At 60.7% G+C, this 22,666-nt stretch overlaps 1 protein-coding gene across 3 annotated transcripts; it reads left to right on the plus strand.

The window, feature by feature from the left end:
• The first annotated feature begins 14 nt into the window (after nucleotides 1-14).
• TUBGCP2 (tubulin gamma complex component 2) lies at nucleotides 15-19,502 on the plus strand. Of its 3 annotated transcripts, XM_060033806.1 has the most exons (19): nucleotides 60-117; nucleotides 309-528; nucleotides 2,703-2,872; nucleotides 3,779-3,907; nucleotides 4,598-4,744; nucleotides 5,597-5,756; nucleotides 9,096-9,303; nucleotides 9,485-9,684; nucleotides 9,935-10,124; nucleotides 10,702-10,847; nucleotides 12,293-12,473; nucleotides 12,859-13,039; nucleotides 15,236-15,408; nucleotides 15,558-15,686; nucleotides 15,959-16,079; nucleotides 16,591-16,734; nucleotides 16,855-16,983; nucleotides 17,645-17,808; nucleotides 19,250-19,502. In XM_060033806.1, the coding sequence occupies exons 3-19, from the start codon at nucleotides 2,723-2,725 to the stop codon at nucleotides 19,383-19,385; spliced, it is 2,688 nt and encodes an 895-aa protein (XP_059889789.1). In that variant the 5' UTR covers nucleotides 60-117; nucleotides 309-528; nucleotides 2,703-2,722; the 3' UTR covers nucleotides 19,386-19,502. The 3 variants fall into 3 exon arrangements, with proteins under 3 accessions (XP_059889788.1, XP_059889790.1, XP_059889789.1); XM_060033805.1 differs by lacking the exon at nucleotides 309-528 and having other exon boundaries at nucleotides 15-117; XM_060033807.1 differs by lacking the exon at nucleotides 309-528 and having other exon boundaries at nucleotides 15-117; nucleotides 3,812-3,907.
• The last annotated feature ends 3,164 nt before the right edge of the window (nucleotides 19,503-22,666 follow it).

Here is a 22,666-nt window from a genome sequence, read left to right on the forward strand (position 1 = left end):
GTCCGCCAGCCGGCCGGGGCGGGGCCGGACGTGACGTAGAGCGCCACTTCCGCCGCCGGCGGGGCTGCCCTGCGGGCTTGACGGGCTTGGCGGGCTCGGGCCGGGCGCGCCCCTGCGGTGAGTCCCGGGGCGGCTTCTATGCGGAGCTGGCCTCGCGCGTCCAGCCGATGGTTCGGGTCCCTTTCCCGGCCCCGAGCAGCACAGGCTCCTGGCTGTAGAGGCTCCCTCCCTCCCTCCTCCCTCCCGTCCTCGTTGCGATCACCCTCGGCCCCCCTCCCACACACCCCCGCCTTGTCTCCCACCTGAAGGGCTACCGCGGCCTCTGGACCATCCTTGTCTCCAGACCAGTTCGCAGACTGGAGCCCGAGTGGTCTTTGGGAAATTCGCGATTTGTTGTGCCGGTCCCGCGGCCCCACGGCAGCTCACCCTCAATCACTGGGGTCTGTGGGCCCGTTGGTGGCGACCAGTAGGGTGAAGCCCAAGGGAGCATTAAAAAGATCAGCTGAGCTGGGGAGGTGCTACCTGCAGGTGAGAGCCACAGATCTTGCAGGAATGGTTCCCCACATCCGCGTGGAACAGCAGGCTCCTTGTAGTATTAATACTTGTGATGTGGAATGTCTGCGCTTGTTTCTACCACAGATGTCAAGGTTCACGAAGATAGTTTCTAAATAAGCATTTACTTAAATGATCTTTCTTCTGAAGAGCCCTGTCCACCCACTTGTGACTGGTGGAGAGATGGCAAATGCAGTGTCCATGCCGCCTAGGTGGCCAAAGTGGTCCTCAGTCCAGCTGTTAGAGAACACCCCGCGGTCCTTGGAAACCTCGTAGAATGTGGGTAAAAGCAGTTGCCCTTGGAATGGAAGAGGCCATCAGTGGGAGAGCTCCGTGCTGTCTTTTCTGTTTGTAGTTCGCAGTGCCTCATTCAGCCGCTCTGTGACTAATTAGAAGGTGATAGTTGAGAATGCTGGCAGTGGTTCAGTTCCAGTTTTCCATTTCTCGGGTAACAGCGGGTGTTTCCAGGTGGTTGGCCACGTGTAGCAATAGCAAAGTTTCTTTCTGCTCTTCTGATAACAACAGTGCAGGCCCTTAGGTGCTATATTTAATCTCCACAACAGCTTCGTGGGCAGGGTCTAGTACTCGCCCCTTTTCAGAGAAAGCTTGCAGAGGACAGGCTCCTTGTCCAGGGCCCTACAGCCTGGAAGCACCAAGTCAGGGCTCAGGCTGCCTGGGGTCCCGCAGCCCAGGCCCCGTGCCCATGACTGTGGTCACCGTGAGCGCCTCCTGGTGTAAAATGTGTGCATGCTGGCGAGTTCCACACCAGCTCACACTTAACTGTTCTGCTTTCGTGTTTGGAGACACCCTGCCTCTGGCCGGTATTTGACGTTTACGTAGGTGACTGTGATATTTGTATGTGGGGAACTTGTTTTCCGTCCCTCAGGGTTAGAGTCTCTGGGTGTAGAGGTACAAATTAATATCCACGTTGTGGGCGTGTGTGCCGAGCCTTCCCCACCTGCTGTTAACTCATGGCTTGTCTTCACTGGAGCTGTTGACACAGCCGTTCTAACCTTTTTAGGGTCACAGCCTTTGAGAATCTGTTGAAAGACCCTTTCCTCAGAAAAATCACATACAGAAATGACTTTGTCTGTAATTTCCAAGTCTTTTGTTGTTCATGATCCCAAATTATGAACCCTGCGTAGCCGCGTTGAAACGTTTATGTGAAGCGTGTAAAGTTTGCTCGTGTTTATTTGTTGAATCTATGACTAATTGCCCGTGTTTTTCTGTCTTACTCTTAATAATAATGGCTAATTGGACCAGTCATCAGTGGGAGAACAGAAGTCTCCCTGCAGGCCACTACTGTCCCTTTGGGGACATCTGCATAGAGGTCCCCTTGCAGGCTACCACTGTCTTCTTGATGGGATCTCATTTATGGTTTTGACCATAAATGAGATCCAGTGGGGAGACCCTAGAACATCTGATGGACAGGGCAGATTGAGCTGAAGGGGAAGCCCACCCAGCTCAAGTACATAGGAGATGTGTAGCAGTCTTAGCAAAGCCCAGCCTGGGCGAGAAAAGGCAGCATCCTGGTTACCAGAGTGCACAGAGAACACACAGCTGGAGGCAACTGGAGCTGTAGGTGTGGGCCTCACAGGGGGAGCCGCGAGGGGCGGTGGCTTAGGCCTGTGCAGAGCTCCCTGTATAGATCAGGGTCCCTGGAGGGCTGGGATCACTGTATCTGCACAGCTGGGACTAGAAAGTGCTGTCTGCCACCTGAGGGGAGCAGCTCCCTGCTGGCCCAGGGCCACGTGTGGTTGGGGTCACCCAGGAGGAATGGGGGCCCGGGCCTTAGGGCCACGTCCACTCTGTATGCACGTGCCAGCCCCCCCGAGCTGAGGAGTGAGCCTGGAACCTGGCTGGAGCTGCTGGGGCTCAGCACTGATTCCCATGGGAGCTGCCCACTGAGACAGCGCCCAGTGAGAATGACAGACCCCAGCAGCGGGTGAGGAGGGCGAGTCTCCCCAGGAAGGGGCCCCACATGCTGGTCGGAGCAGGCTGTGGTGGTGTCTTCATGGGGAACCTTCAGGCCAGGATGGGCTCTGTGACAATTTGGCTTCTCAAAGACCTGACATTGGCCAATTCAATTGCTTTAAAACTTTTTAATTTATAGCCTCTTGATTTATAAAGGGCTCTCCTCTTACCTTTAGGAGAACACAGAGCCAAAATCATGAGTGAATTTCGAATTCACCACGACGTCAATGAGCTGCTCAGCCTGCTGCGAGTGCACGGAGGGGACGGGGCCGAGGTCTACATCGACCTGCTGCAGAAGAATAGGACCCCGTATGTCACAACCACTGTGTCTGCACACAGCGCCAAAGTGAGTGCCTGTCCCCGGTGCTGCACTGGGCACAGAGTTCACCTTCTGACGAGCAGCCACAGCGGTGCCGGTACGCTGGCAGACAACACTGTCAGATGCTTTTCATGGGCCACGTTCTCTGCTCCGCTCTGCTTCCGTTGGTTTCTCCCCATCACCCGTTGCACAGATGAGTAAATGAAGGCTCGAGGAGAGTGTTGGACTGGCAGCCTGACCTGGGAACCCAGACTCCCAGCCACACCCTCCCTGTGCCCCATAAGGAGGGAGGCCCAGATGGTCCTGATTTCTGTTCACATCGTGACACAGATTCTCCTATGGGTGAAAAAGGAAGCTCCTGGCGTTAGCCACAGTGAAATCCCTTCAAAGTGGATTTTTAAAAATTCAAATAATGTAAAATTCAAAGTTATAGGTTTTCAGTAAAAGACAATTTAGAAGTCTATTTTAAAAACACATTATGAGGCTTCATTTATTTTAACAGCTTAATGATGGCACAAGGATAATTCAGAAAACTTACTGAGCAGAATAGAGAGTTTAGGATACGTAGTTATGTCCAATTTATTTTAAGGGGAGCATTTTAATCAGTGAGAAAACGTAGCCCCGGAACGTGTGTGTAATAATGATTCCAGAGGGAAAAGAGTTAAGTGCATGGAAAGAATGCATATACACTATTAGGAAAAACATAGGTGGTCATGGTCTGACCTAAGGCTTAGGAAGTGTAACGTGGAAGAAACCACAGAAGAGAATATGGGTGAGTTTAACAAAGCATCCTGATGAGTTTTCTTCGTTTTAGTTTAGAGACACGTGACTATTCCATCTGCCTAACTTCACTCTTCTTTTGGGTTTAGTTTTTGCAAGGCTTTTTAAAGTTCCTAGTTATCGTCTCTAAATCATTCTGTCTGTGCTTTTGAGGTTAAAATAGCAGAATTTTCTCGTACTCCTGAGGACTTTCTGAAGAAATATGATGAGCTGAAATCTAAGAACACGAGGAACCTTGACCCCCTGGTGTACCTGCTGTCGAAGCTCACAGAGGACAGGGAGGTGGGTGCCGGGCTCGGGGGTGGCTGTGTGAGGAGGAGAGCCTCTCTGCGTCTGCGGGGATGATGGACGGCTGTCCCGCCTGGCGGCCCCCCGTTAACCACCCCGGCTTCACACCTGTAGCACTGAGGTGCGCGCCCCCGAACGGAAGCAACATGGTGGAGATGAGCACAGCGCTAGCAGCGGCCTCTGGGGCAGAGGGCCTTTGACCTTCATTGTCCAGGCCGTGCTCTTGTCTGTGCTAAACTGAGCCTGTGTTACCTGTGATACTGAGGGAAGTGCGTGCTATCTGAGGAGCCCCGGCCCAGGGCATCCAGGGCTGGTTGGCGCTTCCTTTTGCATCACGAGGCCCAGGGTCCGTTCAGCGGGGAAGCATGTGGCCGGGCGCGTGGTGGCCACCGCCCCGGGACAGATAAAGGGGCGTGGTCTCGAGCAGCAAGGGAGGCCGGTCTCGTGGAGAAAAGGCTGAGCCACTGGGAACAGGGTCTGGGATCCCGACCTGCCATGATCTGGGGGCATGGCGCCTCGTGGCGGGCAGCGTCGGGAGAGCAGGCTGCCACTCCAGGACGAGCGGGGCCCCTGCTCTCGGCCTCCGCGTGGAGGCTGCAGCTGGGGTCAGTGGGGCGGGGCGGCAGTGCCCGGCGGAGGGCCCGAGCGTGAGGCCCGCGTGACGCCAGGGCCGTGTGCTTCCAGACCCTGCAGTATTTACAGCAGAACGCCAAGGACAGAGCGGAGCTCGTGGCCGGCGCCCCCGCCGCAGCCTCCAGGATCTCCGTGCAGGAGCTGGAGGAGCTGAGGAAGCAACTGGGCAGCGTGGCCACGGGCCCCACGTGGCAGCAGGTACCGTGTGGCAGAGGCGTCTGGGTGTGGATTCTGGCCCGGCAGGGGCCTGGCTCTGGGACACGAGCTCCGGGCGCCGGGCGGGGGGTTCTGACTCACCGGGGGTCAGCGCCTGCTGCCCGCCCATTCTGTAGGCTTGGCCAGTGCAATCCCGGCTCCCCTCACTGACGCCGGGCAATTGGTCACCTGCCGCTCTTCTTGCCTTTGACTTTGTGTCCAGCCCTGGTCTCCTGCCGTCCTTCTGTGTTCCCACGGTCTTGCCTCTGGCTCTCGAGCCACTCAGAGCTGCCTCCTGAGGTCTGAGCTGCAGGCCGGTGTGGGTTGGGCATGTCCTGTGTCCCCACCTCATGTGGTCCTCCCACCACTGCCCCCTCCTCGACGCCCCCTCGCCCCCTGCCAGTGCTCTGAAAGCTGGGCACCCGTGGGGACCACGGCTCCCTGCCCGACCCAGAGTGGCCATCTCCCTCTGTCCCTCAGCCCCGAGGGGCTCGGGTAGGGGCGCCCCTTATCCGGCCAACTCTCACTGGGCCTTCCTTTCACCTGGCAGCTCGGGCCTAGACCTCGTGCCACCGGGAAAAGCGGTGAGCTGTGCCCGGAGGTCCCGGGAGTGGGCCTGCTCCGTGCGAGAGCGCCAGCTTTACCTGTGGGCCCCGTGCAGTCCAGACCCTGATGAGGGGCTGGGCCCCGTCTGCCTTGTCCTCGGCCCCTTGCACTGCGATGGGCTCAGACACGTGTGTTTCTGTTCACACGTGTGCTCAGGGATCTGCTTTTTCGTACCGCGGATGTGTCGGTTTTAAGTGTTTGTACTGAAGGCGTATCTTTCTTTTTTGTTTCTAAAAACCTCCCCACCAGTCTCTGGAACTCACGAGAAAGATGCTTCGAGACAAGCAGAACAAAAAAAACTTGGGCCAGCGCCTCCCTGTCTTCCCAGCGTGGGTGTACGAGAGGCCCATGCTGCTCGGGGACTTCCTGACGGGCTCAGGCGCGAGCATGGACGCGGCTGTGCCCATCGGTAGGTGACGCACCGACTTCTGGCCGCAGGGGCCTCGCCGCGGCAGGGAGGGCTGAGCCCTGTGGAGACGGCGGGCCGGTGTTGTGCCACCGCCCGGGCCCTCTGCTGCCCTTGGCCACGCGGCAAGGAGCAGTGCCCGCCGGACATCGTCCTTCATGTTCCCGTCCCCGGTCAGCAGGGGGTGGTGGTGTGCCAGCGTCTGGGCTGGCTCTTGCCCGGCTTTCAGGAGCGCCTGCGTCCCGGGGCTCGGGCAGCCCTGGGACGGCAGGATCACCGGGTCGGCCTTCCCAGCAGTGAGTCATGCTGCTGTAGATTCTGCTACACGGGTGACACGGCCTTGGCCACACCGGCCTATGTGTGTCGCATTCAGATGGACTGTGGGGCATCTGGGGACGTGGGTTTGACCACCGTCTTGCCTTCTGGCTCCCGGGGCACACGGGAAGCAGGGGCAGCAGGGAACACTCGGTGCTCACAGAGAGGCACCCGCAGAGCCCGCCTGGGGAGGGGAGTGTGGCCGCGCCCGCTCTGTGGCCATCAGAGGAGCTTGGGCCACGTCCAAGGGCGAGAAGCAGGGCAGGCGGGGGCCCCGGTCTGCAGGCCTGGGGCCTGGCATTCCCAGGGTCTGGCTGGGCAGGCAGATGAGACGCCTCGGGCTCCGCTGCACATGCGGCAGAATCTGGAGGACTTTGGAGTCTATTCCCCGCGGTCGTGGCGTCTCCGTGTTGCGCGTGCAGGCTTGGACCAGTTAGAAGCCACGGAGGCTCCAGGCCCGCATGAGGCGCCTTCGGGGGAGGCTCGGCCAGAGCGGAGGCGGCCAGGCGCTGGCTCTCCAGGGCAGGACGCGCTTACGGTTTGGACGTGCAAGGTTTCCCGTGTAGGTTTCCTGTGTGGCTGCTCGCACACAGCAGCCACAGCGGGCGGGCCTCGCATGGGGGTGGCTCCGAGGCTGCCTTGAGTGACACCATTCCCGGGGAGAACTCTGTACGGATGGGCAGCCTGGCCCATGTCCCTTCTGCAGCCGCACCCCGTGGGCTCCGGAGGCGGGATTGACGCCCATCCCACAGGCCTCTTGTCACCCTACTGCCCTCTGTCACCCCCGGCCCAGTGCCTCAGGCCCTGATGCAGCCTCCACGGCCCCCTGGCCCCGTCTATGCTCAGGTGCCTTGGCCTCCCCCGGCAGAGCCTCACCCAGGAGGGACCTGCCTCCTCAGGTGATGTGCAGCGGCCCTGTGGGACACCCCCACCACCCGCGCGGTGTCCCCCCCACCAGCCGTCCCTAGTCGTCTTGCCGTCTGAGTCCCTGTTGAGGCAGTCCCCCCCAACCCACTTGCCCGCCACCCACCCACAGCTGGGCTGACCCTCCTCGCGCCGGCCTGCAGCTCCGTGTGCCCGCCTGGGCCAGCCCATCCACGGCCACACGGCGTGGCGCTTCCCGCCCTCACGGGTCCTGCCCTGACCCAGGGCCTCGTCCCCAAGGTCACGAGCGCGGGCGTCTTCTAACCGCGCGTGCAGCTCCCGTGCAGCAGCCTCTGATGGGGCCCCGAGCCTCGGGCTCAGGTCTTGCGGACGCAGTCGCTTTTCTGGACGTTTGGGCAGCACAGGTGCTGTCCTGAGCCACAGACCCCCGGCCCCCAGGGACCCCTCCCCCCACCTCGTCTCGCATCCTCAGGCCGTGCTCCTGGCTCTCGCCAAATGTCCCCTTCCCGGGTGACCACATCAGTTTGAAGGAACCCGGCGTCCCCAGTGTGACCCCAGCTCTGTCCCTGGCGCCGCTCTCCTGAAGTCCGGGAGAATCTGTGTGTTGAGCGTGTCTACAACGGGCTCCAACCTTCCCCAGCGTCTCTTGCTCGCTGTGTGGTGTTTGCGTCCCTCCCGCTGCGCCAGCCTGGCCCCAGCCCCACCTCCACCTGCCCTTTCAGCCCGAGGGCATTTGTCCATTCCCAACAGCTGGGGTCTCAGCATGTCCCACAGAACTTTCTGTCTCGTCCAGTGCATATACCGGCCACATGCAGCTGGTGGGCATTGGATGGCTGGCGTGGCTGAGAATTGGATTTTTGGTTTTCTTTAACTTGACCTTGGTGGCCAGTGGCCCTACACGAGGGTGCAGACCTGAGCCCTGCCCTGCCCGGCCCCAGTGCTCGTCTCCGTCGTCCCAGAGCCGGCTTCGCGTGTCCGGCCTGTGCCCTGCACCCCAGTGAGTTGCGGAGACCCTGGCGGCTTGTGCAGCCTCCCATCCCAGCCCCTGCACTGTGTCCCTCAGAGCTAGGCCTCAAGCTGGCCGTGCCTCCCGAAGGTCCTGTACATAGTCTCTTGGTCCGCCTCACAATAACGCAGCCTGCGACACTCTGCTCTACCCGCTGGCGGGGAGAGGGGTTGGGGCCTGGGTGGCGTCTGCCCCGGGGCCTGCAGCCCGAGAGCCTCAGCCGGGCCTTGGCCAGGGAGATGCCAAGGTTGGCGGTAAGCAGTGCAGAGGTCAGCAGCCCTGCACTTGGGGGTCAGGCAGCCGGACCTGCCTCCCTCAGGGGTCCTGAGGTCGTAGTCGGACCTGCCAGAGCCGTGGAGGAAAACCACCTGAAGTTCAGGGGCGGCTCTGAGTCCAGAGTGATCCGTGTGCCTGGACAGGGGGCCACTGGCTCAGACCCATCCTGCTTCCACCGGCAGGTGTGCACCCGCGGATGTGCAAGGCCAGCGGGGCTTCTGTAAGCGTGGGCGTGTGGTGCGCCCCATCCCAAGCTGCCAGGCCCCGGTTCTGGGTGCCCTGGGGCTGACACAGGCGCCCAGAGGGCGCCAGCAGTCTCTTGGACGCCTCTTTCCTGGTTCTGCCTCTGGCCTAGCAGTGTCGGGAGGGTGCCGAGGGCCATCTGGGCTGAGAACCAAGAAGTGGGGAGCCGCTGGGGCTGTGAGGCATTTGGGGGGCAGCCCTGGTCTGTGGCCTGTGACTGTCCTGAGTCCATCGGGGTCAAAGGGAACCATCTCGCACTGTGAGAGAGAAATCATCAGCGTTTTAGAGCTTCAGAGGAAACCTTTTTCTCCCTGAGTGACGCAGGCTCACCCAGCTGTAGTGAGTGTCACGAGCGCGACACATGTCAGAAGCTCTGTCGTTCCCGACTTCATCCTTTTGAGTGCACGCAGGTTATGTCCGTGTGGAGGGTTTTACTTGCTTTAAGGCTCCAATAGGCTGGTCCGGGCTGTGTAATCTCAGCCTGTGGTGCCCCGACGGGATCAGCTAAGCCGAGGGATCGCCTTGGCTTTCAGGTCCACCAGCGCTGGAGGGAGTCACCAAGGGGCGGCGGAGGGGGGTCTGGGGGAGGCGAGGCCAGCTGGCGTCTGTGCCCACAGGCACACTGCCCCTGGCCGCCCAGGAGGCAGCCGTCGTGGAGGACCTGCTGTACGTGCTGGTGGGTGTGGACGGCAGGTACGTCACCGCCCAGCCCCTCACGGGGAGGCAGAGCCGCACCTTCCTCGTGGACCCCAGCCTGGACCTGTCCATCCGGGAGCTGGTGAGCAGGGTCCTCCCGGCAGCCTCTAGCTACTCCACCGTGACCAGGTAGGCACCCAGCAAAGCGCACTCAGCCCCTTGCGGGGACAGTTGCAGCCTCACTCCTGGGCCTGGAAGAGGGAGGGAGGCGTTGCCCACGGTGCCCTCTGGGGTTGGGGAAGAGGCTCCGACCATCCCTTCTGAGACACAGCTCTCACCCGCCCGGTGCTCTGGGCTGCTTTCCTTGCAGGTTCGTCGAGGAAAAGTCCTCCTTCGAGTACGGGCAGGTGAACCACGCCTTGGCGGCCGCCATGAGAACACTGGTAAAAGAGTACCTGATCCTGGTCACGCAGCTGGAGCAGCTGCAGAGGCAGGGCCTCCTGTCCCTGCAGAAGCTCTGGTTCCACATCCAGCCGGCCATGCGTACCGTGGACATCCTGGCTTCCCTGGGTGCGCGGGCCTGGCGGGAGGGACACCCTGGGCCAGGGCACTCGTCCTCCGATTCTTACTTTGTGAGGCGAAAGCCGCGCAGCTTTGTGTTTTATTAGTTTGCGGGAGGAAGACTCCGGGAGCGTCCAAAAACCACAGCTTTATAGTTGGAGTTTATCCCAAAAGGAAGGCCTGTCCCCTGAGGAGGGGCTCTAGCCCGTGGTGGCCCAGTGGCCCTCTCAGCACTGAGCGCCGTCCTCTCCCCCGGCAGCCACCTCGGTGGACAAAGGCGAGTGTGTCGGGGGGTCGACCCTGAGCCTCCTGCACGACCGCAGCTTCAGCTACACGGGCGACAGCCAGGCTCAGGAGCTGTGTCTGTACCTCACCACGGCCGCCAGCGTGCCCTACTTCGAGATCCTGGAGAAGTGGATCTACAGGGGCATCATCGACGACCCATACAGGTAGGGGCCGCGGAGGCAGCGGGGTGAGGTGGGGGCCTGCGGGCCCTTCTCAGCTGGCGCCACGCTCAGCGCACAACGTGAAGCGCGTCAGCTCACGGAGGGTTCTATGCTGACGTGTATCTGTTGTACACGTCGGAACATTAAAAAAATGAGCCTGTTGTCTAGACATAATTTACTAACGACCCAGATGACAAAATCTAGCATGAGGGCCTGGCAAGGAAGCCCTTCCACGGTAAGCGTAGGTGGCGTCAGGGTGTCTGGCTCTGCTGGTGACAGGAACATGGGCCCCGATGGGAGTGTCGTCCTGTTGCCCGTGTTCGAGATGGAAGAACACACGAGGTTCCCGTGGGGGGGGCGGGTGGAGTAAAGTGGAGTCAGCGTCCTGTCCAGCTCTGCAGACCTCAGTCCCCTCTGCACCCGGTAATGAGCACCTCGCCCCATGGGCGTCGGTGGGTGTATCTTCACTCGTGGCTGAGAATGAAGGGCGGCGAGGCTGTCCGTGGCCCCCGTGGACTCCCGTTGTTTGCGGCGGCCTGTGTGGCGAGATCTGCCCGTCACCAGCGCCCATGCCTTTCAGCGAGTTCATGGTGGAGGAGCGAGAGCTGCGCAAGGAGAAGATCCAGGAGGACTACAACGACAGGTACTGGGAGCAGCGCTACACCGTGGTGCAGCGGCAGATCCCGTCCTTCCTGCAGAAGATGGCGGGCAAGGTGCTCAGCACAGGTGACCGTGGGGGCGGGGCCTGGCGGGCTGTCTCGTGTCCCCACCTGCCCCGGGTAGGCGCCCGCAGTGCCGGCGGCGCCCGGTGGACTCACTCTGTCCCCCACCCGAGCTGGACTTGCCGTCCTTTTGTGATTCTTAAAGCTCTGTGGCCACTGAAAGGAAGACTGTTTTCTGCTCCCAGCACTTCTGACTGCACGTGTGCGGGTTTCCGCACAACAGCCAGTTCTCCGCTCCCCGTGGACACCAGCTGGGTGTTCCCCCATTTAACTCAGTTCTGGCACTATGTGCCATGGTCAGTGCAGGCCCCACAGGGTCAGGGCTCCGTCCCTCGAGGCTGCCCCCACCAGGCGCCGGTCACAAGTGTCGGGTCCCCAGGCCACTGCACTCCATGCAGTGTGGCCATGAATCGGGTTCCCACCACCCCCTCCTCAGGTTCGATGTTTGCCATGACAGCTCCCAGACTCAGGAAAACGCTTGACTTAACTAGATCGCTGGTCTGTTACAGAGGATGTTGTAAGGGATGCAGATGAGCAGCCCGATGAGGGGGTCCATGGGGCAGGTGTGGAAGGGTCCCGAGCACGGGAGAGTCTGTCCCTGTGGAGCTGGGGTGTGCCAGACACCACCCTCCTGGCAGGTGGACACGTTCACCAGCCCAGAAGCTCTCCAAACCCCTTCCCGCAGGGTTTCCCTGCAGGTTCCGGGACAGGGCACGGCTGATCGGCTCGCGGGCTGTTGGGAATTAACTCAGCCTCCAGCCCCTCCCCCCGCCCCAGATGTCGGGACGGGGCTGAGGGTTCCACTCTCCCATCATGTGGTTGGTTCCTCCGACCGCCAGCCCCCATCCTGAAGCTCTGTAGGGATGGCCAGGAGTCACCTTGCGAGTGTAAACTCAGGTGTGGGTGAAAGGGGCTTGTGAACCACCAAATCCCAAGGGTTGTAGGAGCTCAGTGCCAGGAACCAAGAACAAAGACCAGAGGTAAGTGTCTTATTTCTCAGTATCACAGGCTAGCACAGGAAAAGCAGTAAAGGACACGTGCCCCGCTGGGCTGGCAGGGTTTTTAGTCATCTCCTTGCGGTCAGGAACGTGACTGAGAGACACATGTGGGATGAGTTACCTGGAGACATGCTCCAGCCAGGGCCTCACACTTTGGTTCTGAGATCGGGGCTGGGAGGTGGTGTAGCGTCTGGTTCCCGTGAGGCTCTCTGAGGTTATTCCTGTGCCCTTGATGAGGCAAGTGCAGGTATGAAGTCACAGGAGGTTGCAGCCCTTTGTGGCGACAGCTGTGCTGCTCTGCTCTGGGCGAGGGGTTAGGGACTGTGCTCAGCTGGTTGGTTCTCTTGCCTGCCTCTGGCCGGCACTGGGGCTGCGATGTCTGGGGTTCAGGCCTGTGAGTTATCACGTATACAGCAAGCATGGTAATCTGACTGTTTCCATCCCTTTCCAGGAAAATATCTGAATGTGGTCAGAGAGTGTGGCCGTGACGTCACCTGCCCTGTGGCCAAAGAGGTCATCTACACGCTGAAGGAGCGCGCGTACGTGGAGCAGATCGAGAAGGCCTTCAGCTACGCCAGCAAGGTGCTGCTGGACTTCCTCACGGAGGAGAAGGAGCTCGTGGCCCGCCTGAGGTGCGCCCGCCCCCAGGGGCCGACAGAGGGCCGTGTGTGCCCACGTCCCCTCGTCTGCGGTGGCACAGCTCCCTCCTTGTGGCCGCCAGCCCCCTCCTTGGCCCCCTGCCCTCCCAGGGACCTGTCTGCGGTCCCCAGTGCCTTTCTGGCAGCATGTCCTGCACAGTGCTGTGACCCCGCCGTTCATTTCAGCACATTTGGAGCTGACCCCTGCTCCCGCCGTAAATGTATTTCTTGGCGTGGGCACCCGTGGACTCGGGGCACCTGTGGGCATGGGAACCTCCTCCCAGTCTCCGCCCAGCTCCCCCCATCACCCCTCGTAGGGAGCACTCTGCGGGTCTGGGCCATCCTCGTGTCCACGGCCTCTCACCTCTCCTGCCCGCAGGTCCATCAAGCGCTACTTCCTGATGGACCAGGGCGACTTTTTCGTGCACTTCATGGACCTCACGGAGGAGGAGCTGAAGAAGCCGGTGGACGACATCACGCCCACCCGTCTGGAGGCGCTGCTGGAGCTGGCCCTGCGCATGAGCACCGCCAACACCGACCCCTTCAAAGACGACCTCAAGGTGAGCAGGCACCCCCCAGGGACCTTGGAGAGAGAAACAGCAGAAGCCAGCCCTTGAGGAGTGCTTTTCCTGCCTCGGTTGAAATGCTCACAGGGTTTTCCTTGGCTCTGTTAGGGACACGTCTCGGGGTCGTGGTATGTGAGCCTCTCCATGGGCTGCTGAACTGGGGGGTCGGGGTCTCTGGGGGACTCTGCATCCGTTTCTGGCAGGGATGTTGGCTTTAGTCTTCTGTAGCATCTCTGGCCTCGTACACTGATCTGGAAGGGTTCCCGCTTCCGGATTTCTGGAAGAGTTTCGAGAGGGTTGGTATCAGCTCTTCCTGGAGTGTTTGGTAGAATTCACCAGTGAAGCTTTCTTTGTTGTGAAGGTTTCGTTGTTTTTTCCGTCTCCTCTCCAGTTACAGGTCTGTTCCAATTTTCTGTTTCTTCTTGAGTCAGTTTTGGTAGTTTGTGTGTGCTTAGGAATTTGTGTAGGAATTAGTTCTCATAATCCTGTTTATTTCTGTAAGGTTGACGGTAATGTCCCCACTTCCATTTCTGATTTTAGTAATATGAGTCTTCTCTGTTTTTTTTAGTCAAACGTAACTAAAAGCTTATCAAGTTTGCTGATCTTTCAGAGAGCTAACTTGGTTTCATCCATTTTCTCTGTTGTTTCTCTGTTCTGTGTTTTGTTTATTTCTTCTCTAATCTTCGTTATCTTCCTCTTTCTGCTGACTTCGGGTTTAGTTTTCTGTTTTTCTAGTTTCTTAAGTTGTAAAGTTAGATTGTTGACTTGAGATTGTTCTCTTTTTCTTTGCGGTGCGCGGGCCTCTCACTGTTGTGGCCTCTCCCATTGTGGAGCACAGGCTCCGGACACGCAGGCTCCGCGGCATGTGGGATCCTCCCAGACCGGGGCATGAACCCGTGTCCCCTGCCTCGGCAGGCAGACTCTCAACCACTGCGCCACCAGGGAAGCCCTAGATTGTTCTTTTTTAACGTGGGCATCTGCTGCTGTGAGTTTCTTTCTGAGCTCTGCTTTTACTGCATCCCATCAGTTTTGGTTATAGTGTTTTCATTTCCCTTGGTATCAAGATGTTTTTGAATTTCTCTTGTGATTCTTCCTTGACCCATTTGTTTTTAAGAGCATATTTTATTTTCACTATTTGTGAATTTTCTCACTTCATTCTCTTCCTGATTTCTAACTTCATCCTGTTGTAATCAGAGGGCGTGTCATGATATCAGTTTTGTTAACCTTACTGAGTCTTGCTTTGTGGCCTCACACGTGGTCTGTCCTGGGGAGTGTTCTGTGTGCACTAGCTGTTTGGGGCCGTGTCCCATGGGGGGCAGTCAGCTCACTGTGCTCACGTTCCGTCTCTGACCTGCCTGGTTGTCTCTGTTGTTGACAGCAGGGTGTCAGGCCTCCCACTGTCATCGTAGACCCTTCTCAGTTCTGGCAGCTCGCTCTTCATGTGTTTTGGGGTCTCTTGTGAGGTATAGGAGTGTTCTTGTAGGATAAGATCCGGGAAGTCAGATTCTTGGGTCAAAGCACACGGCCAGCGCTCCACTGGACTGACATCTCTGATGCTCAGTCCCCGGGCCTGGGCTGCCCGCTGAGTCGGCCGCGGCCCTGGTGGGAGGGAGCACAGCCATTCAGGGTCCACTTCTGCAGCAGGTGACGTGAGTTCTCATCTGTGGATTTCTGTTCATTCCTTCATCCTTCCTTGTTTGTCTTTCATTGTGGTTCTGTCATTCTCTATCCTCCCAGTTTCTTATCAGTTTACAGGAATTGTCCCACGTCTCTGGCACATAGGTGGCACCGTGTAAGGGTGTGAATGAGGCAGTGTGTGGACCACATTCCCTGCCCAGAACCGCTGTGCCGTCCTCACCATGTGCTCCCTCCGCCTGGCCTGTGCAGGTGGTGGAGAAGGGCTGAGTCTCGCAGGATTCAGGGTTTCTCACTTGCCCTTGTTTCTCCTTGATACCATCAGGGATGCTTTTAAAGTAATTTCTCTGTACCCTTCTTTTTCTGTTTTGACTCAAAGCAGTTTTGTTTTTTAATTAAGGTGTATCAGTAGATGTTTGGTGTTTTAAGCCAGCCTCCCAGACTTAGAATCCATGTCTGGAGGAGATTCCTCGGCCCTGGACTCGCTTTTCCATTTCGTGATGTAGGGGTGGGGTGGGGTTGGGACCTGATGCTTTTTTGTTTCTCTTTCCCCAGATCGACCTGATGCCTCACGACCTCATCACCCAGCTTCTGCGTGTCCTCGCCATCGAGACCAAGCAGGAGAAGGCGATGGTCCACGCTGACCCCACCGAACTCACGCTGAGCGGCCTGGAGGCCTTCTCCTTCGACTACGTGGTGAAGTGGCCCCTGTCTCTGATCATTAACAGGTAAGCATCAGGCTCTCGCGCCTGCTTAGGCCACTGGGGGTTACTGGCTGCTCAGGTCACGCTCCACCCCGTGAGCCTCGCCTTTGACGTCTGGTGCCGGCAACAACCCCCAGGCGTCCGTCGGAATCCGCTTTGTTCCTTCTTCGCAGGAAAGCCCTGACCCGCTATCAGATGCTCTTCAGACACATGTTCTACTGCAAGCACGTGGAACGGCAGCTCTGCAACGTCTGGATCAGCAACAAGACTGCCAAGCAGTACTCCCTGCACTCGGCCAAGTGGTACGTCCTCCGGGGCTCCTGTGCAGCAGGGTGGTTCCTCTCCACACCCCGAAAACGGAGACCCAGGAGCTGGCCTGTGCAGCCTCCACGTCTCTGATGTTCCATGCTACCGTTAGACTGTGGGATGGTGGGGCGTGTCTGAGCCAGAGCCCTTCGTGGACCTCCGGCTCCTCCAGGGTTGGGAGCGCCTGCAGGCCCAGAGGTGCTCGGCACTTCGCGAGTGCTGGGGGCCCGCGGGCGCCCTGTGTATCTGACGCCTTCGCCTGGCGCAGGTTCGCGGGCGCTTTCACCCTGCGGCAGCGGATGCTCAACTTCGTCCAGAACATCCAGTACTACATGATGTTTGAGGTGCTGGAGCCGACCTGGCACGTCCTGGAGAAGAGCCTGAGATCTGTGAGTTTAGCCCGGCTGGTCACGACGCCTGGTCAGAGGTCAGGGAGGCGGAGGTGGGGCACGGACCCGACAGCTCCCCCGATGGCTCCCCCGACGCCGCCAGAGCCGTGTTAGCAGTGGAGGGCAGGGCACGCAGGACCGCGTGGCCCAGGCTCAGGCTGCCAGAAGAGTGTGCAGTTCCTTCGGAGCCTCGGCTCTGGGTCAGCCCCCCATCCAGGCCCATCCCAGGGCCCCTGGGGGCCGTCAGCCAAAAAGTTCATGTCACCAAATTCCAGGAGCGGAAAGTGCAAGCGGGCAGTGTTTCCTCCTTGTTTTCTGTCTTTAAGAACGAAAGCCTTGGACCTTTTGGGGCACATTCAGTGTGTCCTTTTAGCGATATTTTGAAGTTTTCCCCCAAAAGACCACAGGATTGTTTAAAACATGGAAACAACACAGAGTGTACAAAGCAGCCCAGTCAGGGCCTTGGTGCGGTCGTCTCAGCAGAGCGGCTCTGACAGTGTCTCCCGCCCAGGCCTCCAACATCGATGACGTGCTGGGACACCACACCAGCTTCCTGGACAGCTGCCTGAAGGACTGCATGCTGACCAACCCCGAACTGCTGCGTGTCTTCTCCAAGCTCATGTCCGTGTGCGTCATGTTCACCAACTGCATGCAGGTGCGCCCCCGGGGCTCTGGGCGGCGGGCGCCAGTCCTGCAGACCGTCCCAGCCACGCGGGGGCTGCGCTTCCTCGAGTGGGCTGCTTGTGGCTGATGCGCATTTCCTCCCGACCCCCAGAGGTTCACGCAGAGCATGAAACTGGATAGCGAGCTGGGCCACCTGACACTGGAGCACGGCACGATGCGGGGGCCGCCCACGGAGGCCGAGCGGGCCGAGGAGCGTGCCCGCAAGGAGCTTGCCCGCAAGGTGGGTGGGTGGCCAAGCGGGCGTCCCCGAGGCCCTCCTCTGTCCCGCTGGGATTGGACACAGCATTAGGGTCACAGCGCTGCTACAGCCCGCCATTCCTGTCTTCCCTTTGGTTGATAAAAAGGCTCTTAAATGTATGTTCCAAATACCAGCCGCGGAGAATCTCCCTTCCCGACTTCCCGCAGTGAGGCTGCGTCGTTCAGGGGGTGTGTGGTAAGCCCGAGCCATGGGGATACCCCGCAGGGGCCTGCGGTCACTGCGATTAAAGTCTGTCTATAACCGGAAGGGCCAGGTGGTTCGGCGGGTGCAGGTGTGTGTCCTGTAGGGTGGGGTGCGGCGGGGCAGGGTGAGCCCGGGCAGGCACTCCCAGGTCCCCCACTTGCTGAGCGGCGGTCAAGAGAAAACAGTGTCAGCTGGAAGATCTGAGCCACACGCGGAAACCCTGAGGTTCACGTCCTTCCTGGCTCCGTGTGGTGGGGCCGCAGGGCCGGCTGCCTGGAGCGTCTCTAGGTCCTGCCGTCTCAGGGGTTTTCACAGTGCCTAACGTTTTACCTTGCTTCACGTGAAGAATTGCCGAGACACATTTTTCTATTTCAAAAAGAAGAGAGAAGGGGGTTGAGCTGCTGGCGGGCGGCCGAGTCACTACAGCCATGTCTTGCAGTGCCTGGCCGAGCACGTGGACGCTCCGCAGCTGGCCTCCAGCTTCGAGGCCACCATCAGTAAGTTCGATAAGAATTTTTCAGCCCACCTGCTCGACCTCCTGGCCCGGCTGAGCATCTACAGCACCAGCGACTGCGAGCACGGCATGGCCAGCGTCATCTCCAGGTGGGTGCACCGGCCCCCGCCGGCGCCCTGCCCCGCCATGCCCTCCCACTGGCGCACGCGCCCTCCCGCCACTCGGCGCGGGTGTGACTGAGGCCGCGTGTGTTCAGCCGAGGCTCCCTTGGCCTCCGTGTGCCGCCGCTGGCCGCTTGCTGGAGGAGTGGCCTCTGGGCGTTCACGTGTGCGGGTGTTCGTGTGCATGCTCACCTGCGTGCCCGTGTTGACTGGTATACGTCAGGCCGCCCCATCAGCCCTCTCCCCGTTTCTCTGTGTTCCGAGGGCCAGGCCTGGGTCAGCTGCACTGGCCGCTGTGCCCCAAGCCAGGACCCAGGACACTGGAAGGGCCCTTTGGCCCCAGCCGCGGGCCGTCGCACTGTCTCCAGGTGAGCAGTGAGGAGGCGCTGCCTTCCCGCTGGCGGCTGGTCAGGAGACCCCGGGGAACGCATGGAAGGTCAGGGCCGCGCTCGCCCAGCCTGCCGCGCCTCGAGGGCCACGTTGGTGCCCCCCTGGGGTCCACCTCCCGTGACCCCGGGAGCGGCGAGTGTGCAGGGCTGACGCGAGCAGGAGTCCGCGGAATCTGGGGGGCCGTGGGGAGGACCGTGCAGCAGCGAGGACGGGTGCGCGGGGCCCGAGGGCCGGTCAGTGGGGCCTGCAGACCTGGGGCTGGCGGTTTCCTGCTCCTCAGAGGGGGCGTGGCGGGCCTGCTCCCTTTGGGGGCGGGTTCAGGTGAGGAGGGGGCTGTCCCTGCCCTGGGAAGCCTCCTGTTGGGTAGCCTCCGGCTCAGCCAAACATTGGGCTGCCCTGTTCTGCCCACAGGCATTCCAATGTCCTGGGCTCCGGGGTTCAGAGAGCCCCAGTGTCCAGGGGCTGGAGACGTTTGTCTCACTTCACCTGTGTCTTTTTTTTTTTTTGTGGCTGCGTTGGGTCCTCGTTGCTACGTGCGGGCTTTTTCTAGTTGCGGCGAGCAGGGGCTACTCTTCATTGCGGTGCGCGGGCTTCTCATCGCAGTGGCTTCTCTTGTTGTGGAGCACGGGCTCTAGGCACGCGGGCTTCAGTAGTTGTGGCACACGGGCTTCAGTAGTTGTGGCTCGCGGGCTCTAGACCGCAGGCTCAGTAGTTGTGGCTCGCGGGCTCTAGAGCACAGGCTCAGTAGTTATGGCACACGGGCTTAGTTGCTCCACGGCATGTGGGATCTTCCCAGGCCAGGGCTCAAACCCATGTCCCCTGCATTGGCAGGCGGATTCTTAACCACTGTGCCACCAGGGAAGCCCTCACCTGTGTCTTTAAGCTTTATTCTCAGTATCGCCTGGGTCCTGTATGTGTGTCCGAGTGCGCGTGTGCTGGAGACTTGAGTGCCTCCCATGCCCTTCACCGTGGGGTGGTAAGGGGATCGCCAGTGTGGCCACGGAGGCATCTGCAGGGACCCTGCCCACTTCCCTTGCAGGCTCGACTTCAACGGCTTCTACACAGAGCGGCTGGAGCGCCTGTCTGCAGAGAGGAGCCAGAAGGCAGCCCCCCCAGTGCCCAACCCGCGGGGGCCCCCAGCTCCAGCGCCCAGGGTCGCTGTCACTGCGCAGTGAGGCCAGCCGCTCCTGAGGCAGCTGAAGCCTCAGGTGGATGAGTTCAGAGGTTTCTCACCACATGTTTCCAGAACGCTTGTGCTGTGTGTGTCCTGTTTAAACATAAAGTTGAATTGTCTGCACTCAGCTCCTCTCGTTTCTTGGGGCTCGTGCACTCAGACCAGAGAGGGTCTGCTTGTCTGCGCGCTTTCCTGAAGCGAGCAGAGTCCCTTTAAAGAGTTTTTTGGTTTCAAGTCAGACAAAGTGAGAACACATGGCCTCTGAACAACATCAGGACAGTCACCAAGGTGCCAGGTGGGGGCGAGGTCTGGGCCTGATGTCCACACCTGTCCCTGTGAAGTGGGGCTGGGCTCCCTGAGGTCAGCAGGAACCCCTCACGGCAGGCAGGGCGTTGCTCCAGGCAGCAGGGGGCAGCACAGCCCCTTGTCCCGAGGCTGGAGCAGCTTGGGGGGTGAGTCACCGACACGCCCACTGAGGATGGAAGAGCTGCCTGGGGCGGCGGCTGAGGCTGTGGCCTCTGTCCTGTTAGGCCCAGCCTTGTCCGGCCCCTCCCGATGGGCAGTGGGTGGCTCGGCCAGCCCCAGGTGTGGCCTGCGGTGAATACCTTTGTGCTGCTCTGCCCCCCTCCCAGCCACCCTACCCTTTCCCTGCAGAATTCCCTTGGGTCGTTTTCAAAATTCAGTTCGGACCGCCTGCTCCAGGTGTTCCCCGCCCACCCACCCCCACCCCGCTCTGGCAGATGAGGAACGACAGGGTTCCCCTAGGGGCAGGGGTCGGGCAGCTCCCAACCCCGCTGTTGCCCTGCGGAGGGGGCACCCTGAGCTGGGGGCCTGGACTCAAGCCACAAACTGCTTCCTCTTCTAAGCTGCAGTGCGTGCGGGTGCACCCAAAATGCCACAGTCCGGGCTTCTGCAGCACAGGCTCTGAGCAGAGGCGCCCGCTGGCCCTCCCACCTGGCCCGAGGCCCAGAAGCCCTGCGTCCCTGTCCTGGGCTCTGGGCATTGGGCTTTCCTGAAGGAGACACCTCTGGGTTGCAGGCGTTGACAGCGGGAGGGGAGCGCCCTGTGGGCTTGGGGAGGGGTTCTCCGTGGTGGGGGGCTCTACGGGCCCACGTTGGTCCTGTAGGTGCGGTGGGGGAGGGGTTCTCTGTGGCAGGGGCTCTGCGGGCCCACGTTGGTCCTGTAGGTGGGGGGGAGGGGTTCTCTGGGGTAGGGGGCTCTGCGGGCCCACGTTGGTCCTGTAGGTGGGGGGGAGGGGTTCTCTGTGGCGGGGGGCTCTGCGGGCCCACGTTGGTCCTGTAGGTGGGGTGGGGGAGGGGTTCTCTGGAGTAGGGGACTCTGCGGGCCCACGTTGGTCCTGTAGGTGGGGTGGGGGAGGGGTTCTCTGGGGTAGGGGACTCTGCGGGCCCACGTTGGTCCTGTAGGTGGGGGGGAGGGGTTCTCTGTGGCGGGGGGCTCTGCGGGCCCACGTTGGTCCTGTAGGTGGGGTGGGGGAGGGGTTCTCTGGAGTAGGGGACTCTGCGGGCCCACGTTGGTCCTGTAGGTGGGGTGGGGGAGGGGTTCTCTGGGGTAGGGGACTCTGCGGGCCCACGTTGGTCCTGTAGGTGGGGGGGAGGGGTTCTCTGTGGCGGGGGGCTCTGCGGGCCCACGTTGGTCCTGTAGGTGGGGTGGGGGAGGGGTTCTCTGGAGTAGGGGACTCTGCGGGCCCACGTTGGTCCTGTAGGTGGGGTGGGGGAGGGGTTCTCTGGGGTAGGGGGCTCTGCGGGCCCACGTTGGTCCTGTAGGTGGGGTGGGGGAGGGGTTCTCTGTGGCAGGGGGGCTCTGCGGGCCCACGTTGGTCCTGTAGGTGGGGTGGGGGAGGGGTTCTCTGTGGCAGGGGCTCTGCGGGCCCACGTTGGTCCTGTAGGTGGGGGGGAGGGGTTCTCTGGGGTAGGGGGCTCTGCGGGCCCACGTTGGTCCTGTAGGTGGGGTGGGGGAGGGGTTCTCTGGAGTAGGGGACTCTGCGGGCCCACGTTGGTCCTGTAGGTGGGGTGGGGGAGGGGTTCTCTGGGGTAGGGGACTCTGCGGGCCCACGTTCGTCCTGTAGGTGGGGTGGGGGTGCCGGTGCTGAGCCCCTGCTGCCGAGTTCCCTGTTGAGGTCTGGGCAGCAGAGCGTGTAGTCCCGGCAGCTGGGGTTTTTGCCCAAATAGGGACACGTAGCGTTTGAACTTCTGCTATCAGATAACATGCAATATCAAAAAAGAGAAGTAAAATGGCCAGGAGGATTTGGGGTGGTTCACACGCATCGTTGTGTGAAACACGGTCACGTATGGGCTCAGGGACACAAGCTGCCTGTGCCCCTTGCTCACTGTGGCCCTGGGGGCTTCTGTCACCCACGCCCGAGATACCCCAAAGTGTGTGCAAAGCCCTCCTGCCTTGTTTTCCTTTTTCTGCTGTTCACTTCGGGGGAAATCATGGTCCTTTGAACTTTGATCTCTGGTCTGGACCCACTGTGGGCACCACACCCTTTCACCTGAGGCCTTGACACGCTCTGATGTCCTGCCTTCCCAGGGGCATGTTCAGAGTGAGGCTGGGGTGCCACCGGCCAGCTCAGCTGCAAGAAGCCTGGATCCCCAGGTACCAGGCCAGAGTGGAGTGGTCCCAGCCTGCAGGGCAGGGCAGGGCGGGCAGAAACTGGGGGCTGGGGGCAGCAGCGGGCAGGCAGCTGCAGACTTTGGCCCATAGCGACCGCATCCCAGGGCTGTCCACTGGGCCTCCACATCCGCCCTCTCCACAGAGCAGGGTCTGCTCCCTGAGCCAGGTGGCTGCCCGGCACCTGGCCAGCGGCCCCACCTGTGTGCTCCCCTTGCCCAGTCTCCCCAGTGAGGCCTCAGGAGCCTGGGAGCAGGGCTGCTGGAGCTTGCGCACGCCTCACTCGCAGCAGGGCCTCCACTCCCACCCCCACCCCCGGCGGGGCCCCCCGGGCAGCCCCAGCCTGTTTCCTCACCTGCATGGGGGATGCAATTGCAGGAGTGGCCCAGGTTAGTCTGTCCACCTGCCCTGCTTAATTCAGTCCACGTTGACAAAACTGTGTGCTGAACACTGGATACGGGACACTGTCCAGGAGCCCCAGGGGACCAGAAGGAGACCGGGGAGGCGGGGTGGGGGCGGGACCGCGCCCTCAGGTGCCCAGGCCCGGCCCTTCCCGGCCCCGAGGGGCTGATTGGCCACGGGCAGGGGGCTGGTCGCTGGGGCAGGGCGGGGCGCGAGGGCAAGAGCCTCAGAGGCGAGGGCAGGACCAGA

This window comes from Delphinus delphis, chromosome 16 (genome assembly GCF_949987515.2).
Source record: "Delphinus delphis chromosome 16, mDelDel1.2, whole genome shotgun sequence".
Taxonomy (NCBI): Eukaryota; Metazoa; Chordata; class Mammalia; order Artiodactyla; family Delphinidae; genus Delphinus; species Delphinus delphis.